Below are 26,524 nucleotides of genomic sequence, written 5' to 3'. Positions count from 1 at the left end.
GAGCCCATCCACCCTTCAGAGAAAGCCACTTGTACCTACAATTTCATTCTTTCACCTTTAAAAGAACTTTAAAAGAAATAGCACAAGCTAGTTATGGTAATAAAAGAGTAAATCAGTGAAAACACAAGAATGCAAAGGCAATATTGTTCATCTAAGAGTTGTGCACAGTCCGTGTTGTGGTGAGAGGTTTGGCCTTAAACGTGGCAGTTTTAGGTCTCATAATGGCTGACATCATTTAAATGATTCTGCGTAATGAGCACTTTTAGCCAGTTCAGGTCTAATGTGACACTAAAATGTTTGGACTATTACTTATTGTAATTAGGATTATGAATGTAACTGAAGTAAAGTGTGAATACTGGTTTCACCACTTTGTAAAACAGTTATTCAATAAAAAAACAAATGTTAAACTCAGAGTATTATACATCTGTGTTAATTTACAGAGCTGCAAATGAGCCTGAACACTGTGCCTACTATGCCAGTATATTTGTCTTGTTAAATACTAGAATTGCTTTGTTCTTGGTCCATCCTGTGTTGCCCTACTTAAAAAAAGAAAAAGTCCCCGTTTGATTGTCTGGTTATGGAATGAGGGTGAGTACGTGCAGGGGTGTTGTACCGAGGGAAAGCGGGAGTGACTAGGGAGTGATGGGAGGGGGCTGTTGCAAGCTTGGAATGAAAAGTTTGTTTTTGTTTGCATTTTTTTAAAATTTCAAACAAGTTGGATTGTTATAACGAAATTGGAATAAATCGGTTGGGTAACTGAAATGAAACCATGGTTTAGCAAGCTAATTTGTTTAATCTAGTTGACTGCTAATATGCAGTGCATCAGTGTGTCTGTGTGGGACAATGCCAGGTGGTAGTGTTACATTTTCATATCCATCCATCCATCCATCCATTCACTTCCGCTTATCCTTTTCAGGGTCGCGGGGGGCACTGGAGCCTATCCCAGCTGTCATAGGGCGAGAGGCGGGGTACACCCTGGACAGGTCGCCAGTCTGTCGCAGGGCCAACACACAGGGACAAACAACCATTTGCACTCACATTCATTCGCACATTCACACCTAGAGACAATTTGGATTGTCCAATTAACCTATCCCCACAAGCTGCATGTCTTTGGACGGTGGGAGGAAGCCGGAGTACCCGGAGGGAACCCACGCAAACACGGGGAGAACATGCAAACTCCACACAGAAAGACCCCGGCCTGATGTTGGAATTGAACTCAGGACCTTCTTGCTGTGCGGCAACAGTGCTAACCACCGTGCCACCGTGCTGCCTATTTTCATATCCATTTTAGAATTTAAGAATAGATTAAACTGAGCATGTTACAGGACTAATATATCACATTTCCTGCTCTTTTGCTAAGTAAACATAATAAGGATAAATGGAAGCATAAGTTTGTTCTTGTGGCCACATGTGAAAGTCTTTCTATACTCCTATATTCTTTTATTTCACTGTTATTTCAGCTGCTGTTATGTCTGGTAACAGGTTTTGACATTAAAAACAGTATGTATTCACTGTTGCTTCACTTTCTTTGTGGTAGTTTCTATCATAGGCACCAAAATCTGCAAATCTTGTAATTCTTGGTAATTTCTCCTGGTGAATATGATCAACCTTCTCCTTCTGACTATAATAAAAACGCATTCCCTTCAATCTGCCTTGAATAAAAGGCAGATTTTAGAAAAGTGTCTTGTAGAGCCAGTCAAAATTTCTCATGTTTCGGACTGTCTGGACAGGGGTGGATAATAAATAAATATACTGTGCAGGCCTACACAGGGGTGCTCAGGTGGTAAAGCAGGTCACCTACTAACCAGAAGGTTGGTGTTTTGATCCCAGTCTGCTCCAGTCAGCATGCCAAATAACCTTATAGGCAAGATACTGACCCCACGTTAGCATACGTGTGAATGTTAGATAGAAATCACAGCATAGAAAAAAGTGTTTGTGTGAATGTGTGTAAATGGGTACTCAGAATAGCAAAGTGCTATATATGAACCAGTCCATTTACCATAAGGAGGGAAATGTTAGGAGAAGGAGTGAAAGAAAACTGAAGGAAGGAAGTAAGAGGTTATGAATGGTTTATCTGTCAGCAGCTGTTAAAGACAGTGAGACGGTACTATATCTATCACATTTCCCTAGTACAGTTTAACATACTCAAATGCATATACCTTAATTTGTTTATGCTTTATTGGACCCAGAAGCCAGTCTGCTCAAACAGCATTTTAAAACACCACAATGACACAATAAGGTGCTGGAAGCATTTGATAGGTCCTCAGAGAGTTTCGTCCATATTGACATGATACCATGATTCGTCATGTCCAAGAAACCAGCTAAGGGATGGATTTGGCATTCAACTGCAGCTCACTGGGTATTTTCTCTTTTTCTGATAACTCTCTATAAACCCCAGAGATGGTTGTGGTGGGAAATCCCACTAGATCTGCATTTTATGAAATACTCAGATGAGCCTGCCTGGCATTAACTAACATGTGATGTTTAAAGTAACATGAATCTCTTCTCCATTCTGATGCTCACATTGAACTTTAGCAAGTCGTCTTGATCATGTCTACATGCCTAAAATCACGTGTTAGCCAGCAGCCAAACACACATACATCTGTCTACATTTGTCACATTTTAAATGAGGTTTCATTTTTGGTGATCAAACACTAAAGAAATGTAACTGCCCTGCTTCAGATGCAGCAAAACAGGCCCTGACCATGATACTACCACTACCAAGGATCACTTTTCACTTTACCTTTCACCGTCTTCCTCCGAGTATGGAGCCACAGTGAGCACTGATGTAAAATCTGTTAGTGATTCAGGCTGTTGCTGCCACCGGTACACACTCCTATTGTTACTACTCGTGCGGTGAATGTGTGGTGATATAAAACTCGTGTGACCGGTTTAACCTGCTCTGGTCAGACCCTCTGCCCTGAATAGAGTCTCTATGTAAACAGAAAAACAATGAACAAGCTGTTGACAATCAGCAGTTAGACATCATCAGAAGACTGAAACTTGACTCAGTGAAAAGGGGAAATAAACACCACACCCTCACCACTAAACAACACATAAAAATATGGGTTAATCAACAGAAGCCATGGATACTGCCCTCTATTTTATATTAAAGCAACATAATTTTGAAGCAAAAAACGAACACACAGATCAAAGTAAAGATATTGAAATAATTTATTTCCCTGATACAAGTGTAAAGTATTGCTATAGTACAATTATAGGCCTACAAAGCATCTTAAAGCACGGATTTTTAAAGTTTTTAAGGCATGTGGAAGATAAGAAGACAGTATATACATGGGACACACTATGGTGTCTTTTTACTACAGAGGACTACACAGTTTGTAACAGGATATAGTTTTATGAAACGCCAGTGCAGATAAAATGGGTGTAATGAGGTATGACACACTATAAACAGAATATCACCTTGTCTAGTTTTACCAACATTATTATTATTATTATCATTATTATTATTATTATTATTATTATTATATCATCTTGTATTGATTTAGATTTTAAGAAATGTTAGAAGAAAAAGAAAAGGTGGGTAGTCTCAGAAACTTTGGTGGAAGGGATCCACCATCCAGTTATCTTCTTAAGCACTTAGGTTCACAAAGCGTTAGAGCCCCAGTCCATCAACAGGGGATAAAACTAAAACACAAAATCTTCTACAGTAGGTGTTCAGTTGGGTTTGAAAGGCAATGTCATACATTTCACAAAATGTTCACTCTTTTTATCATTCTTTGAACTCTTATTAGCAAAGAAACATTTCATCAGAGGACAGAGGTGATAACCCAGAGCCACAGCATCGTGACAAATGGAGTGAAACCACAACACCGACCGTGTTGCTTTACTGCAGAGGGCAAGGGTCCAGTTCTTTCCTTTAAATTGTCACGTGTTCAAACATCATTATAGCATGAAAGTTGACCTTTGTGAAATGACGTAGAAGAAAATCTTACGTAGTCTTACGTAGCAGAAAATCTTCTGTATGTTTAAACAGGTGTAAGAGCCATGCCAGCAGCTCCGTGAGTGCTAATTTTAGTAAGCTATTGTGGTACGTTGCAAAGTAGTCATTATGAATGGGAAGTTTGTCTGAAAATTCAGTTCATCTAATGAATTTGTCTTTTTATTCATTTTTTAATCATGTAATTTTGTAATGTTCTTCGGGGTTAAAACAGGGCGTTACTCATGCAAATGTGAGTGAATGTACAACAGCTGTTGTTGTTGTACACTGGTGTTGTGATATGTTGGTGAATGTATATGTTTGAAATAAAAAATGAACTGAACTGAACAACTAATGTGGATTTTCACACATACATCTGAAAAACCTGAATGATCTTTGAACATAGCTCTACGTAAATACAAGACAAACGAGCACTGATCTATTTCTGAAGCTGATGAGCTGATGTTTACTTCCTCATGGAACCAGCCACTGAGAAATTTAAACATTTACAGAAAATCAGAAATATCAGCAAAGAAACACAAGGATTTACTAGCAGCAGTGTAAACGATAACAGGCAAAGAAGCAGCTTTGTAGTGTTTTACTGCACGTCAGCACAGTAGTTCAGTGCTACTAATACACATTAACACATTAACACTTAGACCCCCGGAGAGCAGTCATTTAGGTTTTCTACCTTAGACCCCTGCGGAGTCATCATTTTGCGTTTCTACCTTTAAAAGCCGGAGAGCAGTCAGTCAAATGCTGGAGTCATTCATATGTATATTAGGTCGTTACCTAGGAATTCTAGGTAACGACCTAAGGTAACGACAAGGTACCACATGTGTACCTGTAGCAGTGAACACATCGCACAGTGGCCTGATTTTTTTTGCATCTGTGTACTTGGATTTTAGGTCGCAAGCCACCCAAAACTTGCTCCATGCACCACTCAGCAGGCCATTTGTAAATATGTGTACAAATGGTTGGTTTTTTGTACTGTTTTTATCAATAAATGTCAGCAACAAAGGACATACACCCATGTGTGTTGATTTCTCCCTAAGATGGCAAACTGAAACACTCCAAGTTGGTGACTTTTGGAGATTTGTTTCCCTGGATGATTGAGAATGCATCAAGATGAAACACAAAAGGAAGCTCACCGCTTTTAGCACCTCCCCCACCCCCTCAATCACTCAGTGAGTGATTGAGGGGGTGGGGGAGTGGAGTGTTTCAGTGTTTCAGTTTGCCATCTTAGGGAGAAATCAACACATGTCCTTTGTATGTCCTTTGTTGCTGACATTTATTGATAAAAACAGTACAAAAAACCAACCATTTGTACACATATTTACAAATAGCCTGCTGAGTGGTGCATGGAGCATGTTCATTGGTTCATGGACCTCCCTGAACTAATGGCATTTATGGCAGCAACAAAAGCGGTGAGCTTCCTTTTGTGTTTCATCTTGATGCATTCTCAATCATCCAGGGAAACAAATCTCCAAAAGTCACCAACTTGGAGTGTTTCAGTTTGCCATCTTAGGGAGAAATCAACACACATGGGTGTATGTCCTTTGTTGCTGACATTTATTGATAAAAACAGTACAAAAAACCAACCATTTGTACACATATTTACAAATGGCCTGCTGAGTGGTGCATGGAGCAAGTTTTGGGTGGCTTGCGACCTAAAATCCAAGTACACAGATGCAAAAAAAATCAGGCCACTGTGCGATGTGTTCACTGCTACAGGTACACATGTGGTACCTTGTCGTTACCTTAGGTCGTTACCTAGAATTCCTAGGTAACGACCTAATATACATATGAATGACTCCAGCATTTGACTGACTGCTCTCCGGCTTTTAAAGGTAGAAACGCAAAATGATGACTCCGCGGTCAATTTAGCCAATTTAGCTTCCACTTCCACCATTTGACTGCTCTCGGGTTTTATAGGTAGAAAGGTAGAAGCCTGGGGATGCTAGTGTTAACATATCTGCTAGTTGTAGAGGTGTTTCCATTGATTTGGAAAGTCGAGTTTCACCTAACATTAAAAGAAAGAGGAACAACAGAGCCTAATGCACTTTTTTTCAAGAACAAATGCAGCCATTTTTTTTTTTAAATGAACAAGATGTACATGCAATAATTCTTATATAACTTTTCTTGAAATTAAAAATATTTTTCTGAATTATTAATTTGGATACTTATCTTAGAAATTCCAAAAACATGTAATAAAAAAACTGCTCTGTTTTCCTGAATTAGATTAGTCCAGTTTAATTTTTTATAGAACCAGTCAAAAGTTTGGACTCGAAAATAAAAAGTATTTCTTTTTTCACTAGCTATTTTTGTGCAATGCTAACAGCAGTGTCTTGATTTCATGTGATGACATCACGAGCTGTACTTTTCTCTGTCTTTGCTTCACACTCATCTTCCCTGCATGTGTGGGGTTTTTTTGTGTGTATTTGCATCTTTCAACTCTACACCTTGCATATCAGTTGACAGATACACCAGTGGGACTGTCTTTTATGTGTTATCATTCCCTACATATACATTCATATTGCTATGATGTCTGGAAGGTGCACAGTGAAATAATAACACACCTCAAATGTTTTAAAACTAAAGTACGATTATTAAATGTAAAGTATAGAAAGTGGTTAAAGTGTAGAGAGTAAAAGTAAAAAGCTGTTAGAAGATTTGGGAGTCAATGGAAGTACAGATGGATTAAAAACTGGCAGCAGAAGTAACAAGCCCTACTCGGCGTAAGCAGGAAGAACATTCCCACATTCATGGAGGAGGCATCTCATTATTTTGGAAAAACAGAGCAGATTTTTTCTGAGATTGAAACACGGGACTTTTTTTTCTCGAGTGACTGCATTACGCTTCTACAAGGATCATAGTGATGCTCACAGTGGAGAAAATGAGAAGAACAGGCTACTTCTTGTAGTTTGTGCCATGTTTGCTGAAGTCCTGATGCCTTCATGTTGTTGGACTGCGGTTGGTGTTTCAAAGTTCACAAGTGCAGGTGGTTGGAAAGGAGCAATAACCTTGTTTCTCCTCACTAGAAATCAAGAAGAGAAGATTTTAATTGCCTTCAGGTGACAACAGACACATCTGTGCAGTCTTGGGTGTGTTAAGTAAAAAAAAAAAAAAAGAGCAGTTTTCAAAAACATCCTGGCATCTTTTATATTTTCTTATGTACGCTCTATTGCCAAAAGTATTTGCTCATCTGCCATCACACGGATATGAATTTGGGTGACATCCCAATCAGTCTCTGTACTAATTCATCCCAAAGGTCTTGCTTCAGGTTGAGGTCAGGACTCTGTGCAGGCCAGTCAAGTTTTTCAACACCAGACTCACCCGTCGATGTCTTTATGGACCTGCACTGGTGTGCAGTCATGTTGGAACAAGAAGGGGGCGTCCCCAAACTGCTCCCACAAAGTTGGGAGATGAAATTTTCCAAAGTGTCTCAGTATGCCGAAGCATTAAAAGTTTCTTACACTGGAGCAAAGGGGTAAAACCCAACTTCTGGAAAACAACCCCACATTATAATCCCCCCTCCACCAAACTTTACACGTGGCACAGTGCAGTCAGACAAGTACTGTTCTCCTGCCAACCACCAAACCCAGACTTATCCATTGAATTGCCAGATGGAGAAGTAGTTTGTCACTAGAAGTCTCCACTGCTCTAGTGTCCAGTGGGGGCGTGCTTTATACCAACGTTTTGCATTACACTTGGTCATGTAAGGCTTGCATGCAGCTGCTCAGCCATTGACACCCATTCCATGAAGCTCTCTGTGGCGTGTTCCTAAGCTAATCTGAAGGCCACATGACGTTTGGAGGTCTGTGGTGATTAACTCTGCAGAAAACTGTTGACCCCTGTGCACTATGCGCCTCAGCGTCCACTGACCCGCTCTGTGATCTTACCTGACGTACCACTTTGTGGCTGAGTTGCTGTCATTCCCAAATGCTTTTGCTAACAGTTGATTGTGGAGTATTTAGTAGCGAGGGAAATTTCCTGACTGGACTTGTTGCACAGGTGATATCCTATCACAGTACTATGCTGGAATTCACTGAGCTCCTGAGAGCGACCCATTCTTTCACAAGTGTTTGTAGAAGCAGTCTGAAGTCAGGTGCTTAATTTTATTACACCATGTGGTTATGGAAGTGAATGGAACATCTGAATTCAATGATTTGGATGGATGAGTGAATACTTTTGGCTGTATAGTATATTTTATTCAACCCTCCAGTGAGCAGGATTTTTGCCACAGAGGATGAGGTTGTCCATCAAAGTGAAGCTGTCAGGCTGCATTTATTTCTGTCATACTTGAACTGATGTGTTGAGTGCAGAGTCTTTACTGCATTCCCACAGTAAAAAACCCATTGTCTTTGAAGTCAGGCCTTTTTTTTTTTTTTTTTTTTTTTTTTTTGTAGGAGGTTAAGGGTAACAGCTGGGAGCATGCTTTTCATCCACCCAAGCCAAAACATTTATTTTACTTAATTTTTACTTGAGGAGACAGATAGGTTCATGGCTCAGATTTCCTTTTTTTTTAACCTACAGTATTTTCAGTGTTTCTGAGTCCCACTCTTAATGTCAGAGGCTTTGAGATCAGATTAACTCGGACGTCTGCGGGCTTCCTGCAGAGCCTGAGTGGGACCGCTTAATGTAGACTGAAGAACGGCTTCATATAAGCCTGAATGAGGATTTTGTGGTTATGTAAGAGAAGTGCTGTAGAAAAAAAAGAATACATGAAGGTTTCTTAGGCTGACACAAGGACCGAGGGGCAGGGAGGAGGGAACTGGACTCAGCTGAGTCACACAGAGTGGATGTCAGAGGGGGCTTCAGGACCCCAGGGCTATCACCATCAAAGAAGAGAGTTCCAAGAAGATGAGATAAATTGCATGTGAGTGTTGAGCAAGAAAATGTTAGCATGTATTAGGTAGTAACATCTTATGAATAAAGGTCAGTTTGTTATGGTCATGAATCACTACGTGATTCTATTCTGTTCATGGAGCGCCTTTATCGGGGCTAAAATATGACATCATGAGAGCCTCCACATCTTCTTGCCACAATCACAGGATCAGTACAAATTAAAAGAAAGTATTATCGGTGTAATTTGCTGCTTACACTTTATTGACGACTGATCAGCTCCAGCTGGGTCGCCTGGGTGAGACTGTGTGAGGCTGAAAATGCAGAGATACCCAGTGACCCCTGAGTTCATTGTGCACAGTGTTCCTAAATACAGCAGAACAACTAACTATGGCTTCTTTTATGTAATTTTATGAGGACTAAATATAATATCTCAACAACAGAGTTGATCTTGTTGTCATGACTTTGTCTTATAAGGTAGTCTTAATGGGTTTTAATGAGCCCCTTAATGAGCCCTAGTTGAAGCCTATAGTTTCAGGCATCCATTCAAACATGAGCCCACTAAACGGCCAAAAGGTGGCATCCTACAAAGTCTACTCAGAGATCACCTCATTTAGTATTTAGTATTTAGTATTTATTTATTTATTGTCATTGTCAATTGGGATTTTTCACAAACATGGCCAGTAGAGGTTGACTCTAAAAGTGAGCAAGTCCCCAAAGACTTTCATGTTTAAAGCACACACCTCTAGAACATATATGAACTTTTGGATACTTTTTAAAATGATATTATGTGACAAATAATGGAACTTCCTGTGAAGGAAGGGTCATCCAAGAAGGTTTTACATGAGTTTTATATTATTCTGTCTCTTGGAGGAGATATGAGACTGTGCTTTAGACGTATACATCCACAGTGTCTTTTGTCCTCTCTTCCTCCACTCATCTCCAACCGGTTGCAGCAGGTGGCCGCCCCTCCCTGAGCCTGGTTCTGTTGGAGATTTCTTGTAGTACAGATGGAGTTTTTGCTTCCCACTTTCTCCACGTGCTGGATCAAATTGGGTTGTTTGCTTGTTGGTGTTTAATAAAGCGCCTTTAGGTGACTGTTGGTGCGCTTTGTTGCTTTAAATATATATAATAAAACTCAATTGCACTGCACTGAACTGAATATACAGTTTATCGGCTTGCCAGCCATACTTGGCACTTGATTATGTAGTGCTCCAACCACCTGACTCCAAAATGGCTCTACATGGTTGCAACCAAAAACACTAGTATGAAAGCTTCAAAATGCATGGTTAAAATATGGGTGGGTTTGTGGGTGTTGGTGGCTTTATCTTTCATGGTCTTTGGTAAAGCAATGTCTTGAAAGACGTGTGCCAAACAAACAATGTTGCAAGTGACCCCATATGGATGTGAGAATATATCGAAAAGTTTGGAGCTTTTATGCACAAAGCGATTTTTATGAGCTGTTTGGTTGGATGTAAACCCCAAAATAAAATAAACCTAAGCAGGTAGTTTATTTTAGGCACCAAAAGCATAACTTAATTGCTACGGTATCTGCAGTTGGAGATTTTACAGTCACTTCTTGGCATGACCACCAGATGTATACTTTCTGTTTCTAAGACTGAATGAAACAGATGAGGTGACACGAATGGAACTATTCAAACAATTCAATGGGCTGATAACATTTAAACTGTCGTTTCTGGACATAGAAACATCTGAGCTTGACCTCCCTGAATATTTTTCCCCTCCTCCCCCTTGTGTGACAAGTGAATGTAGCCTGAGATCTGTTCTCTAGCTAAATAATTCAGTTTGATGCTGTACTGAGTGAGGGGTGTACAACCACAGATGGATGTTAAAGCTTCAGCTTGAAAAATAATCTTGTTCACTTTCTTTTTAGGAGCCAGTCTGAGCCTCATTCAGCAGGGCTCCGACTGGATTGCTTGTTAAATGTTTACTGGTCTTCGGTGCTGGGCCTGGGTTGCTTGTATTCTAACGATAAGCTATAGCATTACAGAACCCATTAAGACTCTGCAATTGAAATTACATGGCTTACCAAGTAGACATCCAGTTCAGAGTCAGATTGGCTTCTGCTGAGGGACGGCAGTGGATCGTCCAGAGCAATCGTTGAACTGGAGGCTCGTCGGTCTTCACTGCAACATAGAAATACAATTTACTGTTGTGTATGAGCCGAGTTAATGTCTACATCATCATTCATCGTTCAGCATCCTCTCAGAATATATTGTTGAATATCAAAAGAAAGATGTAGCTTTAGCTCTTTAGAAAACAGTAAAAACACAGTTATTTGGAACATTTCATCAGTGGCAGGGGAAAAAAACTGCAGCTCACAAGCCACAAGAAGCAAACTTTAGAGCTGAAAATGAACTGCAACTCCTAAAAACACACAATTCCTCAAATGGCCACTTCATTGCTGGCTCCATAAGGAAGTTGATCCCCATACACTAAAGCCTTTTTGAGCAGCTTCCTGATAACATAGTTCACCACCCTGTCATCCAAATATGGTCCTTTATGGCTCCAACAACATGGCAACGGCCAAATTTCAAGGCTTCAAATATGTGCAAGTTAAACAATGTCCACAAAAATAATCTCAATGGTTACACACTTTCATGTCTGTGTCAGTGTGAATCAGATCAAAATATCAACTTTTCAACTTCTCTTCTGAAAACTGGGCTTTGATCTGAAAGCAGTACATGTGAAGTACCTGTTTTCATAGTCTTCTTCCTCTTTTCCGCTCAGTTTTAAAGAAACGGCAGACTCAGGTAGAAGATCCGGCTGTTTGGAGGAACTGTAAACTGTTAAAAACAAACACACCGTCAGCGAACAAGTCAAGCAAAGCTTCTAATAAAACAAACATAAACAAAAGAAACAGCTTACAGTTTCCATCCAGGTTGTCCATGCTTTGGGCTTTCTTCTCCTCCTTCATCTCCTTCAGCGGTGACAGAATCTCCTGGGAGACTGACTTTGCATAAAGAGAGTTCTTCTTCCTTTTTGAAGATGCTCCCCTTAAAGCTTAAACACACAGAGAAAGAATTTAAAACAAAAGCTGCGTTTATGCAGGAAACAGAATGGTGGCAGGTTAGCATGACTTACGATGGCTCTTCTTGAAAACAGTCGTGCCCATGAATTTCAGAAATCTGTCTGCATAAAAACTGGGCCTGTGCACTGACACTGTGTCCTGAAATGAAAACAGGGCACACGTGTGAGCAGCTGCATACATAAGGGATAAAACAGCCTGGAGTTAAGGAGAAGTAAGAAGTATTACAGACCCCGTCATGTACAAGAGCCTTCCAGGAGTGTTCCACCTTCTTAACGAACCTGAAAATGATTAAAAATTGAAAATCAAATGAGTTCATTATGTAACATTTTTACTTGTGTAAATATTTATGCTTGCTCTCGACCATAGACTGTATATAATAAAATGGAGGTAGCCACTGTGGTTAGCAAGGTTGTGCTGCACAGCCTTGAAATTTTTGTTTTTTTGTTCTTGCTTTTCACCACCAGGGGGCAGTGGTTAACCGTATATGTTCACATAAACGTGAGCTGTTTAGCTTTTTAGATTTCCTTTTAAATACCTCTATTTCCCCTAGGGGACAGGTGTCGAACTCCAGGCCTTGAGGGCCGGTGTCCTGCAGGTTTTAGACGTGTCCTTGATCCAACAATTAATTAAATGGCTAAACTACCTCCTCAACATGTCTTGAAGTTCTCCAGAGTCAATGAACTAATCATTTGATTGAGGTGTGTTGACCCAGGGTGATATCTAAAACCTGCAGGACACCGGCCCTCGAGGCCTGGAGTTCGACACCCCTGTTCTAGGGGCTGCAGTTATAAATAAGAATGTGCTTTTATTAAGGACTTGCCTGGTTGAATAACGGTTGTCCTGACTGCACCATCTTGTGGTACAAAGTGGTATTACCTGAAATTATATCTTTTCAACACAATTTACTGTCACAGCTGTTGGTATTCGTTCATCCATTTTTGTTGCAAATCCAGCTTTTACATGCCTTCTATGCTTCTGATGGCTTTGCTGCAATGCATCTCTTTAATTTAGTTGTGGGTTTTGGACTTGGAAGGCCACCTCAGCCAAGTTGAGCCTGAGCTGCAGCCGTGCCTCACAGCCATGACTGTGTCAATCTTGCCATGAGAGATGGGGACAGATCCCATTTTGGTAGATTTTCCAAGTTTAAATAATAAATAACAAATAATATAGCCTGTGTTTACTGAGCCAGTAATGAGTGTTTAAACTAATTTAAATGTTTCTGAAGCAGGAAAACAGGATGAAAACCTGAGAATCATAAAATATAAACTAATAATAATGCCAAGGAAACAAGAGTCACAAACAAAAAAAGAGTCGCATGTCTTTGCCTATTTTAATGAATTTGAAAAAAAAAAGTCTACAAATGTTTCTGTAATGCTGCATGGGGATGGTTGATCCAGGTGCAGCTGAGTAAGGATGATGAGACAGTTTGTCTTCTGCATGTTATTTTTGTGCATGTTAATGCTGTGAGCTCACCTGTAAGACTGAAGAATGTCGATAATTCCTAAAAAGATGAGCAGACTCTCGTCTTTATGTTTGGCAGGAATTCCACCCAATCTGGAAAAAAAATTATGATAATTTTACAGTTTTTTAAATGAAATTATGCTTTTGAATGTCCAGCTTTTCTACATTTTTGACCAGATCAGCGAGCAGTGGGGTTTTAAAAAAAAGCCACTAGAAAAATAAGGGAAACAAGACCTAAAAACAGGCGTTTTAGTATGAAGCAAACCGTTCTTATTAGATTTGACTGTGTGCAAACTAGTATGTATAAAGTATATGGTAATACTTATTTTAAGATAAAAATAACTTGTGATGTGAGATGTTAAAAAAGGTTTCCTCTATCATATGTGCTGCTTAGTCCAAAGTGTCCACTTACGTGTCATCATCTGCCACTGGTTCTGGGTCCTTGACATTCCCCTGGATGGACTCGAGGGCGGTGGAGTAGAGGACTTTCTGTCCTCTCCTGCTGTCACATCTGCTTCCTCTGCTCAGCGGCTTCCTATCCAGAACGTGAATCCCCAGCAGGAGACTGTAGTCCATGATCTTAAAGCTTTCCAGGACCTGATAAGAGACCAAAACTGAACTCAGGGAATCAAATTTTAAGAACCCCCTTTGAAAATTAAAAATTTTTCTTTAATGTTTAATAATTAGTTTGTCAGCGCTAAAATTTTTTAATCTTCCATTCTTTTAACTGTTTAAATACTACACATGCTAGTGGCTATCAGGTCTGAAACCATGACACTAAGTTCCCCAGAGCCCACTGATTTACAGGGACACTATAAGGTTCTGGCCAAACAAACAACCTGCAACTACTTCAGTGGCATTGTTTAAAAGAAACTCCCATTCTGAAATGCCCACCTTTAGAGCATCAAAAAGCATGTCACAGTGTGACCTGCACACTACAGACCTTCTGGTGGACCTTGAATGCGGTAGGCCATGAAAGATTTACATTATAAAAATAAACAAAGCTAACAGAACAGCTGTGGGATTAAAATAATCCATTACTCTTCATTTAAATAAATCTGAATTAGTGTTGTATTTTCAGTAGAGGAAAATGAATGAAGTAATGGTGGCTATGGCATGCTGAAATCAAATCATCAAAACATTAAAATGAGGTAAAGTTCACATCAGTCATTGTTTAGGCAACTCGTGTAACGAAATACAGACACGAACCACTAAAAGGGTCAATCGAGCCTACAGAACAGAGCCTGCGGTATTAGACATTTTGTGGTTATGTGTGTCCGAGGCTTCTAGTTGCTTACATAGGCCTAGTATCTCTCTATATTCCCAAATAAAGAGATATTTCATTTGAATCCCACAGCTGAGCTGAACAGGAAATTTTGCCAACTGTTAATGAGATTTTGTCTGAGCAAATAAACATTTATTTATCCCTCAGAATGATCTGGTGATCCTCTGACGTTTAATCTACCAAAAAGAAAGAGGTCAGTACTTTAATTTGTTCCCTACTTAGACCTCATACCTAAACCCTTCCATTATTGGCATTTATGAGCTAACAGGTTAGCCACATGGAGGTTACAAATGACATGCCTGCTAAAGAAAGCTACTTGATACGGACATGAACCCCACAGAGCTGCACGAATGCTTGCTTATCTGTCAAGCAATCAGCTGCAATCACCTTTCTGATTTCCTATTTTTTCTATATGTTTGTCACACTTAAATGTTTCAGATCACCAAACAAAGGCAATAGAGAATTTCCCGTCATTATTTTGTTTATTATATCACCTTTTTGATATATGTCCACATTTTTTACTCAGTGGTTTTAACAATATAATAATTTGAGTAATAAAATAAAACAAAAATCACCTACAGTTCAATTTTCTTTATAAAAATAAATGAATAAAAAGTTTTACTTTGAAGGAAGTCCCACTCCCAGAGATCAACCCTGGATCTATAAGCAAAAATACAGTAAAGCATAAGCCTCAATCCCTCTGACCAAGCACTTATGTCACGAAGTACCTCTTGTAAATAAAGAGGGCCTTAAAATGTGCTGCGTTACCTAATGCACTAACTGAGGTCGTATACAGCAGCCCAGTATGAGCGTATTACATCCAGTTTGCGCTTTAGCGTCCAGCTGCTCCGCCTGACCATTAGTCAGGTGTTTCGCTCTGCTGCACGCTAATCCTTCATCAAGTGACCACTATTGTTTCTCGCTAATGAAACAACAGGCATGCACTAATGCAGTCATCAAAACAGCTCAGGGAATAACAAACAGGGACACAGTTCCAGGTGCTGGCCTGTGTGATGTTATCAAAGTAGGGGAATTGCGCAGTTATCATTGGCTGAATATAAACTCTGGATTTTGGGTTTATTTTGGCATAAAAACCAAGTGAGTGATGTTTTTCTGATAAAAGTTTTATCCTCATGACCATTTAGTTTGGAGCTCTGGAATAACTGGGATTTTCTGGGACCTTTCCTTTTAGAGAGTATAGCTAAGCATTCGAAATTTGGGCAACACTTACCTTCCAAATTCTTAAGAACAAGCTTTGTGGAAGATCCTATTAAACCCGCGAGATAATTCACAGCTAGTGAGCATCAGGTGTCTTGTGTCATATCGCCTAAATCAGTTCTGAGCATGTCAGACAAACCATCTCTTATTGTTGCACAACATGTGGAAAAGGTCAACCGACCAGAATCTCTGAACACTGTCAAAAGCTCATGTATGAAAACAGGATGTTCTTACTGTGTCAAAGTTATTAGCATGTCTGAGCTGCAAGCAAGGTACATGCAATGTAAATCAAACACTGATATCATCCTAACTCAAACCAAGTGGTTGTAATTAACCCAACCAAGCACCTTTAAGTGCCTATTGTAGGATTTATGGTCCCATGTTTGTGCAATCCCATGAAACTCCAGCAGTGCATCGCCCTATGATGATGGCAATGGCAATTTCATTTATATGGCACATTTCATTACAAGCAAACTCAATGTGCTCAGCACAGGAGAACATGAAAACCAGTGTAGGTTTACAATGCCAAACTCAGTGAAAACAGCAAACTATAATAAAGCAAGACAAATTAGAACAAAAACCAATAACAAAAACATACTGAATGCAGGCATGTGTACATAAAAAGGTTTTTCCAAATACCTGAAAGCACCTTGGGCACCCTTAGATCTAATTCTGGGAACAGTTAAAATATCTGCAACTGATGACATGAGAGGTCTGACTGGACAGTGAACAGTGAGGTTAAAAGGGCGATAAATGTAGGTAGGATGATGATTAGTTCAAAAGTTATTGTGAACAACAGGGGAGGACGAGTGAGAAGCAAAAACAAAAAGATTAAAGATTAAAGAGGGCGCGAGAAACACAAACAATGGCTGCTTTTAATGACTCAGTTTCACTTGATTAAAAAGAGCAAAGACACCAGCAGTTGTAGCCCACATAACTTTGATGTTATACCCTTGCGACAATGCACAACCGCAAAGTGCAGCGCCTACAACAGACAATAACCTGCTGCCATGCCTAAACAGCAGGACACTCCTACAATTAAGAAAAAAAAAAAACGCGTCAAAAGAAAATTAATTAGCGAGTGTGCAAAAAACAAAGCAAAATAAAAAGGTATAAACGGACTGTTAAGCATAGCCTCCTGACTAAAAAACTTCCAGTGTCTCTAAAATGGGAGCATTACAACTCAGCTCCCAACTTTGCCACCCTGACACACACGATGTTCATAAAAGTGAGATGCAAGCAGCATCGGATAACCCCGCATTATGTGAGCCCTCAGGATGAGAATGTATTGCTGAAGGCATGCTAGACTAAACACTAAATCTACTTCACTAGCCAGCAGTTTAGTGGATGTGGCTTACAACATAAAAATGGTAGTTTAGCTGGATTTGGTGTCCTCGGGATTCCCATATACTTGTTTGCCATTCACCTAGGGACCATTTTTTGCCCGAGGACAACACAAAGGTTACAGTTTTAATGGTCCCCAAATGATGAGCTAGCAACCCTCTTAAGGCAATCTTTTTTTTAATTAAGTTGTTAGACTATGTTGTTTCAAGTATCATGAAAAAAGTACATTTTTGACTTGTGATCTTTAAAAATGTTAGCGGTTGATATATCCGACAAGTAAAAATGCACATCTTAAAGGTGTTCCATTCAATATTTATCTATTGAATGCAACACATAGTTGCTAATGGATGTAACATCCTCATGTAAACATACCCGACAGTCCCTCTGCAAGGTTTTCATCAAGGCACTATATGTGTCCGGGTCAAAGACCAGGCCCTCGTGCATGTCCTGGAAGTCCAGGTCTTTGAATGTGGGTGAGGGCTTGGAACGCTCTTTGCGTGAGGCACGGCGTTTGTACGAGGATCCCTTCAGGTCGTACTTGTAGTGCATCTTCATGGCTCGCGGCAGCACATTGTTCATGACCACCACTCGAACGGTGATGCCTCCACACTGGATGCAGTAGAGGCCGTAGAACTTGGGCAGTAACGTCCTCGGGTTCTGATTGAGATTCTACAATAACAAAGATGATGGGTTTTTTTAAGTGATAAACAGAGAAGGAGTAAATGTCCCTGATAATATTGGTCTAAATGAATCATTTTATTGTCCATTTTAAGTCAATTTAAGAAGAGAAAGACTGAAACTGCAACTTTCAAATAGGAATTAGTCCAAAATAAGTGGTCGGAGAAGAAATGTGAACATACACATGTAAACAGGTCATTTTGGGAACTGTAGATTATATCAGTGGCATATTAAAAGGTGATATAGTAATCAGTTCCCTTTCCCCAAAAGTAACATTTTAGCTAGTCATGTCCATGTGCTGATGCATGTGCACAGCAGTTCCATTTTAGGTTCAGCCGACAGAAATCTTCTTTTCTAATAAAGATTATAATTAGGGATGGATTGTGTGATCCTGACCATCTGTTAACTCCTGCACCTCCCTGAACTTGGTTGTGCTGGGTGTTTCTTCCTGTCAAATAGGTGTTCTTTCTCACCACTTTCACCAATTAATTTTAATAGGTGGGGTTCTCGCTAATAATGTTGAGTGTTTTTCATTAGCATATAAAGCAGCTTGAGCGAACTGTTAAAACTTAAGTAATTACTAGTAGTATGGAACTGTATGTTGCACTTACACAATACTTCATGTGTGGCCAGAATAACCCCCCCCCCCCCCCCCCCCCCCCCCCCCCTCCCGCCCTTTACCTTGCTTTGAGTAATGCAAACATATGTTGCTGTATGGCTTTAATGCAAATGTGCTAAGACTTGTTTATTTAGTAGCTCACCATGTAGTAACCAGGAAGCAGCTTCTGCAGGAACTCTGCCTCTTTAGGCTGCACTGTCTTGATGATGAACTCATCATCGCTGGTGAGGTAAAACCAGGAACTGCTAGCACCGGGGTTGGACAGCTCTATCAGCGGCTCATTGCATATGGAGTACTGAAATTCAAAGTGAGGCAACAGTTTAAGCCGAACAATGTTTTGCAATCAACTCAGGGGAAATTTACACCACATTGTCGTGAGCCAGAATGTGAATTTGGGTCTCCACCCTCACCAGATAGTCGTCTGGTTTGATGCCAAAGAGCTCTCTGAAGTAGCGAAAAGCCAGTGGGGCGTATGTTTTCAGACGGAAATCTGGGAAGTGATGTGCCGGGGTCAGGTTGCTACCCTCACTGGAACACATACAAAATATTCATTAGTCTAGCTATTTGCAACTTTTAGGAGCACTGTGACATGAGCATGTAACAGGTCATGGTTAGAAATGCACAGGTGTAACTATTGAAAATTACTGATAGCTGATATCCATGAAATGAACTACTGGAAAGAAACAGCTGCAGTATTATCTTCCTCTAGTGACCAAGTGCAAAATGCCTACTGAGAAATAATGGGGTTGCTGAAACATGTGGTTTCTGTCAACCCACAAGTGATTATTTGCACACTTCTAAAGGTAACTTCCCTCTTTTCTTAACAGCAATACAGGTTGGCTGCCACTGTGTTTGTTTAAATAACTTAGAGTAAGATTTCTCATAATAATAATTTGCATTTCTTTCTTTCGTTGGTAATATGTAGTCAACTTATTTTTTTTGTAGGCTGGGAGAGAGTGACATCGTCACTTTCTCCCACACTTGTCACACTTTGCTGACTTACATAGTTTTGGTTCATTTGGGGGTTTAGGCTTAGTACTTGGATTGTGACTTGATGTGCTATGTAATGAGGCCAATCTGGGATTTAAAGCTTACTCAAATCTCCCAAAAATGCATTCAGTTCCTTGGTAGGTAGTGATAAAATTAAACTCCCTGACATTTCAGAGTAAACCTAACATGCATAGAAAACATCCTAGATATATGGGGAGGAAATCCCTGTGCATGTGCATTGGTCATTCTCTGAAAGGATTGCAGTGCAAATGTGAGTGTACCTTGGCAGGAAGACGCTCTCCACCACAGAAAAGTCCTGCATGAGAACATCTCTGTCTGGTTTCGAGCTGAGGTTTCCCACAGCATAACCGATGCCCAGCTGGATGGCGCCTTTGAGTGCAGCTGGTGTAGGCTAACAAACAAATTAGACATCCTAGAATTAGGAATTTTTTTTGTGGCACTTAGTTGCACATTTTCTTGCTTTCTTTGTAACATAGTTTATCGTTGTTCAACACTTTGGTCCGGTGCAAAAATACCTCAACACTGGATTAGCTATAGCATTGGCAAGCTTCTCTCAGTAGGAATTTTAATCTCCAGTATTTGTTAGCATGCTGACATCACCAATAATGGCTCCTTTAGTTTGTTTTGTAACTATGAGCATGTTAGCATTTAATTCAAAGTAAAACTGTGCTTACAGTTGCCTCACAGTGAGGACAGCATTAGCTAGATTAATGGTCTTATTTATATCATTTTTAGATATCGTGTTAATATACAAAGAAGATAGTAAGCTGAAGCTTTTTGATGTAGGAAGCATGTGAAACACAAACAGCAAACTATAAAATTTAGCTAACACTGAAGAACCAGAAACTGTAGTTTCTCTAGTGATCACTTCAGGTTGGCTCTCTTCTCAAAATGTACAAGTTTACAGCAATAAAAGACAGATTTATCACCTGGTACCACAAAAAATATTTTGTCCTTTATGAGGGAGTTATTTTTATTCTCTGATCTCCCTGACAGATCTCCCGATTCAGGTAGCTAGGCCTCTCCTCTGCTAACATGGAGCTCACTGTTATTATCTCCTCTTTGAACTTTCCAAGAATCTATTGCTTTAATTTTGATAAGAAACATTCCAGTATTTTGTTACTCTGTTACGTATCCCTGTTATTAGCCTGCATGTGTATCTGTGTGTTGCATGCATAGAGAGCATAAAACATGGATGTAGCTAACAAGTGATTAGCCAATGAGAATACAATTGGTACTCCAAAAGTTAGCATTCCCATTGTCACTTATAGTCACTTAATACTGAAAAACAAAACATATGGCCTAAAATTCTAACACTGGGGCTTCAAAACTGCAGAAACCTAAAACAATGGGTGGTGCCATGGGTGTTATGGCCATCTTTTATACTGCCTGTGATACAGTACAGTCTTCAATGATAAAATTGTGCTAAATGCAAAATTATAATCATCCCTACAGATTTTAATGGTCAGCATTTCTTTTTGTTTTTGTTTTGGTAAGATTCTGTGTATGGATACAAAGATACCAAACAGATACAAAATATGTCTGTTGTTTTTAACAGGGGCTCATTCTGGATTTTTTTCAAAGTGACACCTGGTGCTCTGTGAGGCTGTATTATGGGCACAGTTAAACGCCATAGTGTGTTACAGTAAGTCACAGCATTTCATTGTGGACCAAATGTAACGATATAGTGTGACTAAAACAATTGTCTTCATTTATATCAGAAAATAATTAAAATAAACAAATCATTTAAAATAAACTGCTTTGATTATATTGCAAGTCTGGAACAGGCTCCCGGCACTTCAGGACAACCTCAAATACTAAACGAAGCCTTAATACCTGTAAATTAATTTTTCCAATTAAAAGAAAAGCAGACATTTTACTTTAGAACTTATTTAGAGCTTTTTCCTGCGAGCCAGAGTGTGAAGCCGATCAGCCTAATCACACCATTTTCCCACCACTTGTTCCCTACCTCACAGAGCAGCTCTGTTACATAACACAGCTGATGAAAGAGTAGCTGCAGTCACGTTATTGCACTTCATTTGACTTAAAGTAATATTGCACATGACTTTCTGTATGACTTTTTGGATTTTTATTACCCCTTTAAGCTACTAATTATTTTTCCCAAGATCATGGTGTAGTCAATAATTAAAATAAATAGCTCAGGAAAGAAAATAATAAGTTTCACATTTAGACTCTCAAATAAAAAAAACAACCTTTGGTTTCAGTGTTCTGTTTGACCGCAGATATTTTCTGTTTTGACATCAGCAATGACTTGGGTGGGAGTAATTTTGTTCCTACCTGAAGATTTTTCCATTGCTTGCTTGAAATGATCCACTCACCTTTTTATGATCCTTTGACGCTTTAGAGGTTTTGGTTCCCCTTCCTAGGGTGCTGGCAGGGGATGCTGACATCTTTTGGACAGAGAGAACTGGACTAGAGGGAAGCTCGGCTGTCCTTCCTCCAACTTTGATTCTGCCCGAGTTCCTTTTTTCCCCTCAGTGGTAAATGCACAAACAAAACAATTTACAGAAAGTGCATTTTCCAGGTAGGCTGCTCCTGTGGATGATGTAAAGAAAAAAGGAGTTACACAATGTGTTGCATTTGCATGAATGTCAATGCAAAGCGCACACACGCTAGTGAAAAGCTTCCCAATCAGTCTTGTCTAGTTGTTCCTGTGACTTACAGTATATCCTGGGCTTTCAATAATCTTTCTGTCTGGGGTACTTCTGGACTCTGAGGACCTTTTGGTGAATGTGTTAGTCTTTTAACTCCAGAATACTTCACAACAACGCTTGATCCCAATTAAGAAGGATTGGGAACTATTACATGTTCAATCCCCCCGTGTTATAACAGTGCACAGTGTTTTCCTGATTATGTGATCATCAGCTTCCAAAAAAGGACACAGTGATTAGCGAAATGAAGCCATATACCAAGATCTGTTCATTTCAATTGCATGGGCTTTAGATTATGGTTTATTTCCAATGTAATTCTCCTGAAATTACAAAAAATACAGACAACCCCAGCTAAGGGTAATTAATGTGAAAAGGCAAGAGGGGATACTCTATAATACAGCCTGCACCCATGTGTAATTACCAGTGTAAGAAACTTTAAAATTAAGTTTTCCCTTCCCCTCATATACCACCAAATATATTTGCTAATTTAATTTCATAAATCTGAAGCTTTGTAGTAAATATAATAGAGTAAATCATGTACCCCACTTTAAACTCACCTGAACTGCCTTCTGTGGTGTTGCTGCTAAAAAGAGACTGGGTGGTTGCTGTCAGCTTGCAGCATAGACATCTGTGCAAAATCTAAAGATCTAAAAGCTTCTTTTAACACAGACAGATTTCACTTTGCTTTCTGTTTAATTTAGTTGCGCTATAACCGAGTACAACAAACCACTGGTGGATTTGAATAACTAAAAAGACTGTTTCAAACTATCCAAACAGGTGGCGTGATAAAGGACATGTATTGGTATTTTAATGTGAAACAATTCACAGGTGACCTTCTTTGGCTTGAACAGAAGTCCAACCAATTTGCCTGCATACTTTTTTTCTGGCCCTAAGCCATTGTGCCACTGGATATATTGAACCCTGCCGTTCTTTCAAATATCCTGAAAAAACTCCCTTCTTGTACTCTGCATAAGTTCTAATTTTAGATGCTGAAAATAACTGTAGGACTATGATGTGGAAAGTTGAGGGCTGTATTGTGAGGTGTTACTTTCAACCTCGTGAAAATATATGCAGTTTTAAAACTGTGAAAATTAACTTCAGCAATTCCCCATAACCACATATTTATATCATTCTTTATCATGGATGAAACTCCAGGAAGGTTTATAATTAAATTACAACATATTCAGTACCTCGTATTTTCATGCAAATGTGCATTCAAAACATACACAACCACTTAAACTTCAAACAAACAAATATGGAAACAATTGAAAAAATTAATCTGCACATAAGCAGTATTGGAGATTCAAGCATTACGTAAGTGTAACAAATAAATTATACACCTTTAATCAGCAAAATCTATAATCTGGAAACCTGGCAACAAGTCCATATAGGTTACAGCTGCATTATATTTGTGCCAGAAAATGGGCAGATGCACTAACACTAACACAGTTGACTTACGTGTGTACATAAAGGCATCAGCTGGAGGTATTCTGTGATTCAGTTTGCAACTGCACCAGCATTTTAACCAACATTAGGAAACACAAGTTACTTTTCTTCTAGTAACATCATCTTGTTTAATGAGCAAATTTGAAAACTCTATCCTGGCAGACAAGCCCCTGTCTAATTTAAGCACTGTTTCAGGATGTGGTTTCGCGGTCTGTCTCTAAGAGAATGCAACTGTCTTTTCAGGGGGTCGTGACGGCAAAACTTGTTTTTTCAAGGATCTCACCTGCAGCTCTCCTTTGCATGTTTAAATTAGAAGCTGAATAGATATAAAAACCTTGCTAAAGATTATTAAAAACTGACCTAGTGGATCAGATCAGTGAATGAGGTTAATTGTATGGACATAAACTCTTTGGTAGATTATTTTTGGTTTGGCTTTGCAACACTTTACATATTGACTCCAACTTTACTCCAACTCTTCAGAGGGGACATTGAGGCTTGGCCAAGCTAGTAATGCAATGCAAACTCAACTGGGTTTGCTCCCGATAAGACATAAAACCCCTCACCTAGGAGTCATGCTAGTCAGATACCTGAACCAAATGAGCTGGCTCTTTTCGATGTGGAGGATTAGTTGCTCCACTCTTAGCTTGTCAGAAATGACCCAGCTACTAACTCTATATCTAAGGGAGAGCCAAAATTGAGCCAATTGAGAGCCCAAGATATTTGAATTCCTCAGCTTTGGTACAGGAAGTCATCGCCAACCCAAACAGCCACTGAAGGAGTGTTAAGACAATTCAGTCCATCAAAAAAAGTATTTATTTACATTTAGGAGTTATCTCTATATTCATGCCTGGATGGCTTAAAAGGGGCCAATAGTGATGCATTTACTGTATATAAAAGCTGAATGTTCCTTAAGGCAACTGAAAGGCAAAGCTAATGTGATCATGTCTTAAACCTGATTCTTTTTCTAACAGTCAAAGATGGCGACTTCTCTCCTTATATAAAGAAGATCCATTAATATAAGCATGTTTCCAGTCTCTTTTTTTTATGGAATTTGAGGCTCATTTTGTAAATTACAATATTATTTAGCATAAGTCAAGCTACTTTACACTAACTTACTACTGTTGATGCTGATGATGCATTTGTTACTTCTGAGCTGGAATATTCTATCTCACATTTTAGTGTTGTTTCTTTCCTTTCTTGAAACGTTGTGCTGCTGTTATGTCCTTCATTTATATACCATGTACTGGGTTATAAAGCACTTTCTGACACTATACTGTATAACTAAGTATGACATTCTTGCTTGAACATGCACAGATGGATCTTTTGGTATTGTCATATATTGTCCATAAAAGTTATATTAAAATATTAAACATTCCACCCTGAGTGGAGCCCACAGGCCCTCATCTCAATATAGTCTAGACTAGAAACACATTTCATTATGATGCAACAAACGTCAGCAGTATTGCTAACATCCTCCAAACTCACACACATCTGAGTGATCACTTCTTTACAACTCTGTCATTTCGAACAGGAACTCAACGCCGGTCCTTTACACTGCTTTTTATAAAAGACCTCTGAATTGATGTCTACTTTTAGCTGAGTGCTTTCACTGAAGGCCTATATTTAACTCAGTCAGTTCATGTGAATGTTTAAACCTGAACCCTCCTCACACAGCACACACACGGCAGCTGTTTTGCATGCATGCAAATGATGGCAACTCCTCGCCAGCTGGCTATGGCACATTTTATTTTTCTCTGACGAAAAGGAAGTGGAGCTGATTTCCTCTTGTGATACCATCGCCAGCATATCTTCCCTCTAAAGAGGCACACGAATGGCCCACACATGCTAAAACAATGACACATTCACAGCTAAGATGGCACAGATTAAGATGGAAAAGTTGACCGCTTGCCCCCCTTAACACAAAGTGGAGAGGCGGAAAAAAGAAGAGATTCTCACTCACCTTGATCGGCATGGTGCTGTGAAGAAACTGGCCAATGCGTGTCTGGGAAAAGGCAGTGACAGAGAAATACTGTGTGATATCAGCTCTTAGGCTGACTGTGGTGAAATGAGGAGCCAAGTGCTGCAGCGACTGTAGAGCATCCTCACCACTTCCTCTCTCCCTCTCTCTCTCTCACTCGCTCTGTCTGTTTGTCCCCCCGCCTACCTGTTGTATTATTTCCCAGCACATACATGACTCACTCTGAGTTGTAGAAAGGTTTAAAAGTGCAAGGTGTTAAAGTGCCAATGTAGGAAAAAGTCTTGAAAATAAATATCATGCACAACAGCTTTTAAACAGCTCTAATTTTGGCAAGCATACATTACATAAAATAGTTATACTGGTAAATTAATGTTTAATCCAGTTAGGAAGAAATACTCACTCAAGCTTATACTGCTTATTAGGTCAGCAAGTAACCTTTATTTATAGCAGGAATATTATTTTTACATATACCACCAGGCCCAGGCTCTTCCAGCAGCCACTAGGCCCAGGATCCTCCTGCTCCACCAGGCCCAGGATCCTGCAGCAGCCACCAGGCCCAGGCTCTTCCAGCAGCCACCAGGCCCAGGCTCTTCCAGCAGCCACTAGGCCCAGGATCCTCCTGCTCCACCAGGCCCAGGATCCTCCAGCAGCCACCAGGCCCAGGCTCTTCCAGCAGCCACCAGGCCCAGGATCCTCCAGCAGCCACCAGGCCCAGGCTCTTCCAGCAGCCACCAGGCCCAGGCTCTTCCAGCAGCCACTAGGCCCAGGATCCTCCTGCTCCACCAGGCCCAGGATCCTCCAGCAGCCACTAGGCCCAGGATCCTCCTGCTCCACCAGGCCCAGGAGCGTTAAGATGCCGCCTAAGAGGAGCAACGTTAATGAGGAGGAACTGGAGGACATAAAGAAATCCCTAAACTTTATGTCTGAAGAAATAACAACAATTTCAAAACAACAAAAACTGATACTCAATTTAAT

The 26,524-nt window shown here is 39.8% G+C and overlaps 1 protein-coding gene across 2 annotated transcripts; it reads right to left on the bottom strand.

The window, feature by feature from the left end:
* Positions 1–5,912: 5,912 nt before the first annotated feature.
* Positions 5,913–25,615, bottom strand: pip5k1ba (phosphatidylinositol-4-phosphate 5-kinase, type I, beta a). 2 transcript variants are annotated; one of them, XM_004538480.5, is made up of 14 exons: positions 25,532–25,615; positions 21,793–22,009; positions 19,714–19,844; positions 18,853–18,970; positions 18,585–18,737; positions 17,518–17,814; positions 13,711–13,895; positions 13,311–13,391; positions 12,067–12,115; positions 11,891–11,975; positions 11,675–11,809; positions 11,502–11,592; positions 10,836–10,932; positions 5,913–6,977 (listed from the first exon to the last, which is right to left on the bottom strand). In XM_004538480.5, the coding sequence occupies exons 2-14, from the start codon at positions 21,862–21,864 to the stop codon at positions 6,975–6,977; spliced, it is 1,497 nt and encodes a 498-aa protein (XP_004538537.1). In that variant the 5' UTR covers positions 21,865–22,009; positions 25,532–25,615; the 3' UTR covers positions 5,913–6,974. The 2 variants fall into 2 exon arrangements, with proteins under 2 accessions (XP_004538537.1, XP_004538536.1); XM_004538479.4 differs by lacking the exon at positions 25,532–25,615 and adding an exon at positions 22,137–22,221.
* Between the last annotated feature and the right edge of the window lie 909 nt (positions 25,616–26,524).

This window comes from Maylandia zebra, linkage group LG7 (genome assembly GCF_041146795.1).
Source record: "Maylandia zebra isolate NMK-2024a linkage group LG7, Mzebra_GT3a, whole genome shotgun sequence".
In the NCBI taxonomy this organism is placed as follows: Eukaryota; Metazoa; Chordata; class Actinopteri; order Cichliformes; family Cichlidae; genus Maylandia; species Maylandia zebra.
Note: the sequence above shows the minus strand (reverse complement) of the source record. Positions and strands in the feature narration are given on the sequence as shown.

Bases quoted from the DNA above. Each gene is read 5' to 3' on its own strand.
- pip5k1ba (XM_004538480.5), bottom strand. From the start codon at position 21,864: ATGTCAGCATCCCCTGCCAGCACCCTAGGAAGGGGAACCAAAACCTCT. The intron at 17,815-18,584 runs GTGAGCTACTAA...TTGTTATTGTAG, and splicing joins TGCTTCCTGGTTACTACATG to AATCTCAATCAGAACCCGAG. The intron at 13,392-13,710 runs GTAAGTGGACAC...TTTTTTTTCCAG, and splicing joins CCAGTGGCAGATGATGACAC to ATTGGGTGGAATTCCTGCCA.